The sequence below is a fragment of the Pygocentrus nattereri genome, chromosome 18 (assembly GCF_015220715.1).
Source record: "Pygocentrus nattereri isolate fPygNat1 chromosome 18, fPygNat1.pri, whole genome shotgun sequence".
Lineage (NCBI taxonomy): Eukaryota > Metazoa > Chordata > Actinopteri > Characiformes > Serrasalmidae > Pygocentrus > Pygocentrus nattereri.
This window is the reverse complement of record NC_051228.1, coordinates 19043827-19052421: the sequence shown is the minus strand read 5'-3', so window position 1 is coordinate 19052421 and position 8595 is coordinate 19043827. Positions and strand designations below refer to the sequence as shown.

Genomic DNA, 8595 nt, shown 5'->3' with positions numbered 1-8595 from the left:
AAACTACGGCTGATGCAGGTGGAAGAATACAACATCAGTCCATGGACAATGGACTAACTGACTGGACAATCCCAGTATGTGAAACTGGTGGGCTATGACTCAGACATCGTTATGTGCAGTGTTGGGGCGCCGCAGGGGACTCTGTTAGCTCCATTCCTATTCAACCTGTACGCCTCGGACTTCAGGTACAACACCGAGACGTGTCATCTGCAGAAATTCTCGGATGACTTGGCCATTGTGGGGTGCATGAAGAATGGACAGGAGGAGGAATACAGGAAGCTGGTGACGGACTTTGTTGACTGGAGTAAGCTGCAGCTAAACATCAGTAAGACTTTAGGAAGTCCAAACCTGCCTTGTCAGCAGTCAATGTTGATGGAGTTGATGTGGAGGTAGTAAGGACCTACACATTTCTGGGTGTGCACTTAGACAACAAGCTGGACTGGAGCTGTAACACTCTTGCAGTGTACAAGAGAGGCCAAAGCTGTCTCGGGCAAGACTCCTAACACTACCTTTGCCTACCTGTGTAAATTGATCAAACTGTAAGCTGCTCTGGATAAGAGCATCAGCCAAACGCCATAAATGTAAACATTAGCCATAATGGATAACGCCTCACACCTCCTGCATGATACACTGGATGAACGGAGAAGCACATTCAGTGGTAGTCTCTTACAGCTGCGCTGTGTTAAAGAACGCCATGTGAGATCTTTCTTACCCACTGCTATAAGGCTCTACAATGAATCTCCTTACTGCAGACGGTACTGATCTTCTGCTGTCTGAACTGTGCTGAACCACATCACTGTATCTCCTCTCTGATCAATACACACCATGCAATATATCACAATTACTCTAACTCAACCACATCTCTAAGCCTGTTTTACCTCTTCTTGTCTATGATATTCTTAATTATTTTCTTTTTTCTGCTCCAGTACTACTAAGAAATCTCTGTGTGAACATTTTTTAGATTTCCACTTTAAGACTCTAAAAGTTTTTTCCATACATTTCGAGATATCCTTCTTGGCCAGTTTAATTAAAATTTTGTAGAACTGTAGGAATTTATCCAGACGTGGGGTGGGGTGGGGCTGGGCTAAGTAGGGGGAGCGAGAGTGGGAGGGATTCAGAAGCCTTCAGTCAGTTTAGCATCTGAAGCTCTGCACAACTCTTCCGACGATCTGTCACGATGCTGTGGGGTCTCTCTGCGGCGGCTCTGCTCGGTAAGAGGCGCTAATACGGCTCTAATAACGCTGTTTGCTCTGGTCAGTCTCAGCGATGTAGCGAGGTTTGTGGAGACGCGCGCGCTCTGCAGCGGTCATGGGTTATGAATGAGCGGACTAAGTGCATTAAGAGCTCTTGGCCACTGGAGACTAAGCGCTCGCCCGGGACGTTGGAGAGCAAAACAGAGACAGGAGCGGTCAGAGCTGCTTAAAGGTGTTGTCCAGGCTGTGAGGAAGTGCAGGCTGTCCTGCTGAGGTAGCTGTCAGTCCGCTGTAGTTTGCTGACAGATGATTCTCTAACTTTGGCTGTTGGAGTAGATTAGTGAGCGTCTGGCCGAGGATCTGTTAGCAGCACAGTGGACGCTGCGGTCAGTCGTCTCGTTCTGTCACTAATGCAGTGTTTAGACTGGTGTATCTTGGTAGTCCAGATGTTTCTCTGCATGCTTTGTTACCCTGTTTTTCATTGGCCAATAGGAGTTTGGTGTAGTGTATAAATATTAAAAAAATGATCTCTCTCTCTCTCTCTCTCTCTCTCTCTCTCTCGCTCTCTCTTATTATTAACACTCAACATAAACATGAAAAGGAAAAAATTAGAAAATAAGTTATTTACATCATTTCAGTCACTGTTAGTCCCCTCCACAAACTGCTCCCCCCACTGCTCTGTTTCTGAGCTGTCCATGTGATGCAGGCGTGTGACCCTTGTTAGAGAATTGAGTTAAAGTTTCAGCTGGAGATCAGACACACAGACACACACCGTAACACACCGGCTCAGTCTGTGCCCTGGGCTGCTTCACACACACACACATGCACCAGTCACATGTAAACCTCTACACACACTCAAACACTTGTTCTACCGAAGTCATGACATCTAACGATAAGCAGTAATAAGCTGCTGTCTGACTAGACATACAACTCAATAAAGCACTGCAGGTGTTGAATAACGCTTCTCTCATAATCTATATAATGTTCTTTTCTCTGTATAATATTAGTAATCGGTGATGCATAGAAATGGTGTATCAGTCGTCATGACTGTAGGGATGTTCCTTTTTGCTTTTATGGCTGCGTATAGAGCGGGCTGTCCTGTTTCCAAGTGGAATTAGGTTGAATGGGATTTTAACAGCGCTCTGTGAAACTTGTGCAACTTGTACCACAGTCACTATTAGCCAACACATTTGTGCCCATATGATGGACAAGGGAATTGCCTAAATTTTCTTTTTTCTATAGGAATTTCTGCAGTAGTAAAGTGGCCCTTTTTATAAGAGAGAGCCTGAACAGTATATTATTTAGCTGATAAAAGGAATATTAAGGCTCTATGGATTTATCAGCATCGCTGAAATAAAGCATGCTGTTTAAAGTGGTGCTGTTTTTAAGTACAGCAGAATATTTTGTTGGGCCCAAAAATTATTAAGATGACTTAATTATTTAGTCCATTTTGACATAATTGTACCTTATAACACCCCTGTGATAACTGTGATAAAATCACTGTAATCACAGCCTCTCATGGCTTACTGCTTCAATTTTGCTACTAAAATGATCAATAAAGTGTTTCTTTTGTGATTAGGGGGTTACAAGATTTGACTTTCTGGGAACTGGTGTCCAGTGCACCAGAAACCCAGATGTGGCCATCGTAGTGCTGATGTTTAATCTCCCAGCGGAGAGATGGGCACACAGGTGTTTTTGGTTTGATAGCACAAGGCAAACATCTGGCTCTAATCAGTGTGTGTGGGACAAGTGAACTTAAACATGGGCCCTGAAAATCCTACACTGCCAGACGAGGCAATGCACTCGGCCTGGTCACACACATCACCCATCCGGACTGTTTGATGCTGAGTGGTCTGATTTAGGCAAGCAGCTGTATCTACATTTGTTTCCTGGATATACACAAACTAAAATGTGGTTATTCTTTACTTTTTATACATTGTGGCTCATAGTTTTGGGGGGTTTGGTGTTATATTGAGTAAAAATCGGGACAGCGTAGTTGAATTTTCCCACGAACTCTTTTAGGGTCATGTTTAGTAAATTGGTATTTCAGTCACAGTAAATTAACACCTACACTTAACACCAGTTCAACACTTGGGCATTAACTCTCCACTGTGGAAAGTTTTGGTTATGTGACCTGTGGACATGTCATTAGGGATTGTTTGTGGTAATAATTGGAGATCTTGTTAACCCCAAATAACCAAGCAGACATCTGCTTTCTTTAACATTAATGAAATGAAAATCACACATTAAATAATATAATACTGAATAAATTGAAAGCTGTAACTGCAAACACACATTCTTGGCTGTTTCTTCTCTTTAAATGATGCACGAAAAAGGGGCATGCATGCCAATAGCACCACCTGCTGGATAAACTTCAGACTGCTACACATGCACAGTCCACTTGATTTACATATAAAAACAGGTGTTTTCCATCATTGTAGATCAACATTTAAACAACATCGACAAAAAACAGAAAGTATTATGTTTTCATTATTTTACCATTCATCTGAATCATCGGGACGCTGTTATCTGTAGGGAAAATGCTACAGTTTGTTGAATATTGCATTGTTGTTGCAGTGCTGCATTCTTCAAACACTGACTTACACTGAACAGTTTAGAATTCTTTCCACACTCCCAAAATAACACACCTGATTGAGCTGTTGAACCTTCAGGAGGATCAACAGGGCTTAAAAAACTAAATGTCAAGTTTCTTTTTACAACAGTAGCATTCCAAACCTTTTTGACCTGTAGTGTAGATGCCTGTAAAGTATACATGGTGTGGTTTAGATAATATTTCTGCTCATGTATCTGCCCTGTGTCTGTTGTGTTGATCTTCAGACTAAGTGAGCATTCCTGTGTTTGCTCACCGTGTGGAATGCAAGCTCCCACTTGATTAAATTGGCAAATTTGTTCACTGCTTGAGGATTCACGGTGGCTGAACTGAGTCTTTTAAGCCATGCTTTATCCCCTTGCTTCTGAATTTATGACTTGTTAAATGTGGACTCAGTGAGCTGGCTTATTTTAACCCCCCTTGTTTTAATGGATTCTTCTCTCATCCTGTGTTTTCGTTTATCTCCGGCAAACTTTTATTATACCTAATTTTGTAATGTGGTCCAGAAATAGAAGGAAAGAGTGAAAGTGGAGAGTAGAGACTGTCTGCCACTCCCTCTGCTCTGCTCTGACAAGAAGACAGGTTTTTCTCTCATAAATCTGCACTGTGCACTGGCAGATGCCCCAAATCTCCCAGAAGACCTTGCTCTGAACCATCTCCTTCCATACTTGGACAGTTATAAAAGGCATTCCGGCACTAGCTGATGGGCCGCAGGCCTCCGGAGGAACTGTCCCGACTCATAATTACAGCAGACGAAAGAGGAGTGTCTCAGGGCTCCGTAATTGGGCAACTTACATTGTTACATCTTATTAAGACCATTTCCTGGCCTGGTGAAATTGTGAGTTCATATTATTGAGCTTGGTTTGATTCACTGCATGGTACCCATGGCTGAGTTGTGGGCAAAAGTGTGTTTCGTTGTTAATAACAGTGGTAGCCTGACGTTTTGTCCATTTTTATAGATAACAGCATGTCGTACTGTGACAAGCCACATAAATTAGTCTATTTGAAATACTAAACAACTTGACATGGTTTAAGGCGTGTGATAATTGAGGCCTTGAAGTGAAGCATTTAGCACCACGCTAATTGTTGTGGTAACAGTTTCCATTACTTGTTAGCACCAAAAGAAGCAAACTTCAGAGACAAACATACATATCTTAGCTGATCAACTTTATTTGGAGTCTGATTTTTCACAAACCTTTCACTGCTTCACATTGAAAGCAGATTATTTCCAGAAGGTCATTCCATATCATTCAATGTTACTGCTCTTTAGGTTCTTTAAATTTTAGATAATAGCAGGGTCAGTGCTGGTTGGACACACTAAAATACACAGCTAAAAATACATCTGACAGTGATCCTTTAAGGGCTCTGCATGCTGCAGTGAGACATTGTTATGAGCCTAATAGACTAAATTGCTCGTCTGGTTGGGCTCCAGCTAAGATATCTCTGACGGTTTTGTTTTCAAACCTCAAAACAACTTAACAATGCAAACAGTCGCATAGAACTATGAAAACATTTATGTTTTAATGTGATACATGACTGCCATGCAATCTGGATGTCTGTTGTGCTAACAAGTGGACAGTTGTTTTCTTTGACCATGACGGCTTGATAACTGGTGGCGTCCAAAATATTTTAAACATCTTTTCAGTCCACTGGGGGGGTTGGTTCCCCTCTCGTGTGTGCCAGTGGCCTGTCCAGCCTGTGAAAATATGGCCGGTTGGTTTGGACTGTTACAGAACTCACCCCAGCTGCGCTAGAGACTTCAGTGAGCAGGCTGGCATTCTCACAGGCACTGCTGGAATCAGCTAGCATCACATATGGCACACGCTGAAGTTTCCACTCAGTAAATACCTGAGCTTGGAAACATTCGTTTCATCCTCAGATCTTATGGACCCCAAAAAACAAAAGGGTATGATGTAGCATGTAAACATTGTAAAACTTTTGCAATAAACCATTCACTCTCTGGTACATATATGAAAACCAAGCTGCAAAAACAGTCTGTTTTCTGGTGATGTCACAATAAGCAATGCATTTATATAATCCCCCCAATTAAGCGGACAGCAATTAGCCCCGCCTACTAACACTGAAGTTATAAGGAGTGTTTCAGGCTGATATGCTTTTTGAAAGAGGCACAATACAGGACAGCCAATCAGAACTGACAACATTTAATTAAATCAATCCTAATGGCACAGTGACAACAACAGTCTGTTTAATTGTAAGGGATAAGAGAGGTTGGCATGGTCCTTTAAAAATAAATTTTGACTGATGTTTCCAAAATTATTTTTGACTGATTTTTGAAAAACCCAGTGCGGGCTAAATGAACACACTAGCACATTTCCAGCACTTTCTATCAGCCAGTATTTATAAATAACCTTATTCACTCAGTTGCCTATTTAAAGGGAAATGTCAAGTTTTCTGTATGATTCAGTCACTGATATGAAAACTGTCATTCAGATTAGTTTGATGTGAAATGGTTGATTATAGAGGCTCAGAACGACTCTGTTTACATTTCAATTGGTGTAATTATTTAGAAATTTTGCATCTGTGGAATTCTTCTTTAAATAACATGAGTCAAATAAAGTGCTGCCTGTAAAGTAAGGGTGGACTGGCTATTTAGGACAATTAGTTATGCATATTACACTACAACATTGTAGATCAGGTGTAGCAGCAGCATTCAAATACAGTGTGAGTGCTCTTAACTGCCTCATGCCATTTACTTCATAAAACTGCAACACAGATCAGCCAGAGTAAAACAGTAAATTGGCTGATCATAAATTGTGTATTTGGAGCAAAAATCTTTTCAAACATGCATGCCCCTAAAAAAGGATTTAACAGTACCTTCAAAGGTACAACAACAGTCCTTAACGGCCAACTATGCACCTTAAATGGGCTTTAAAGTGTGATTATGGTTACGCTACTGATTTCAGTAATGCATGAAAATGAAGATGCACTGCTACAGCGGTTTATGGCAAATAATTAAGCCATAATTGATACTTCAGAGCCTGATCAACGACTTTCATATTTGCATAGACATTATCAAAACAATAAATCTGTTTGATCTCAGTGTCTGTTTAAGACTGCTTGACAGCTCGACACAGTTTAAGGGCCTAATTGGTGGGGTATAAGTGTCCATTACTTGTTAGCTAAATTAGCCTCATAGCTCCAGCGCTAAAACTAAGGAAACCTCAGAGACCAAACATGTCCTGGCTGATTGACTACATTTGGGGTAAAGAAGAAAAAACTTAATTTGATTTTTCACCAAACTGTCACATTGAGCACAATGTGTGAGGACAAATTATAGCCCATAATATTAACCCAAAACATCCTAGTAAGCTTTATATTGGAAAAAAAAACTTGAACATATTGGAAATACTATAAAATGTGTTTAATTATTGCCATGAGTTTGCGTGTATTTGTCCATAAAAGTGAGATTAATCAGTGAAGTTGTACATTAACATATCAGTTAAGTTCTCTATCTCTATCTCTATTGTTCTGAAGAAATAATCAGCCAGGAAATGAACTGTAAAGTACTTGTGCTTTCAAGCCTTCTTTCACTTCCTCTTATAAAGAATGAAATGTGCAGAAACACCTGATGTAAGTGGCATGATGTATTTGTAAGTGCACAGGAAGTCACACCTTTGCATTTTAAGCTGGCTGAGCATCTGCACTTCAGAAATCTGAAGATGGTTTTGCAGATAAATAGATGACTTTACTGTCTCTGGGGGGGGGTTGACAAACCCCGCCATAAAAAAATCCTGCTTCAGAGCTGTTAATCTGCCTCTTTTACCCCAGCACAGCATGAATAACATTATAGTCTAACACTTCCGGCCCACTAAAGCACCAAAGCAGAACTGAACGGAGCAGTATGAATGACATGGAGAGAAATGAGTGAAACAGGCTATACATATTCAGCTGGTCTTTAAGACCCCACTGTGTCCACTGACTAAAAATATCATCCAGCTTTTATATGGAGACACCTTAAAGGAGGTTCTTATTCACTTCACTGCTGCATCCAGGGAACGCTGACACAGCAGCCTGACAAAACAAATGGACAAATTAAGCTGTTCTAGCTCAGTTATATATAGCTATATAGCTTTCGCTTGGTGGTTTGCTTTTTTTCCATTTCTCTGACTCGAACACAAGAGTTTTGTTAATGCTGTGTGGGCAGGACAAACCACATCAGCAAGGTGATTGGTAAGGACACTGCTTATGTACACAGTGCCCAAGATTATGACTGTCCAGTTTGTATAGACAGAGGAGATGTTGGCAATTTAGTGGATGTTAGGAAGTTATTTACAGGGCACACTATATGTCTGTGTGCATGTGTCTTCTGACTGGATTTATCTTTTGGCTGGTAAAGGTTGGCTTAAGTTTTGAAACTTTCTTTGGTGTAGATTTGTTTCAGGTGAGATTACAGATGAAAATGACATGCAAATAATGAACCCTTTTTACTACAAGCTCGAATGCATTCTGGGTGATGAGCCCAGCTGTCCCATCAGAACTTTTTATTAGCTCCTGTGATGCTGGCAAAGATGAAACCGAAAGCTTAGAGATTGTCTGTTACTGTTAACTTCATCTTATTTGTTTACCTCTGGATGAGGGTGCCACGTGAAGCACTGTTCTTTTGTGGGTCAGTTTAGGAGCTGGATCTATTTAGAATAATTTTACATATATGCCACATTTAAAAGATATTGTGAACCACAATAAATAAGATTTGATTAGAAAGTCAGAAAAAATCTGTTACTTGCTATTTGACTTGATAGACAAAGACTTCATGTGTTTTGAATATCTGGA

General features: G+C 40.7%; 1 protein-coding gene across 1 annotated transcript in view; it reads left to right on the top strand.

Annotated features, from left to right (window-relative positions):
* The first annotated feature begins 1127 nt into the window (after positions 1-1127).
* The window catches only part of itga1 (integrin, alpha 1), an 89169-nt gene continuing 81701 nt past the window's right edge, over positions 1128-8595 (top strand). The window contains exon 1 of the mRNA XM_017711262.2: positions 1128-1211. Coding sequence (XP_017566751.1) covers positions 1178-1211 — 34 coding nt within the window. The 5' untranslated portion in view covers positions 1128-1177. The remainder of the gene's footprint in view (positions 1212-8595) is intronic.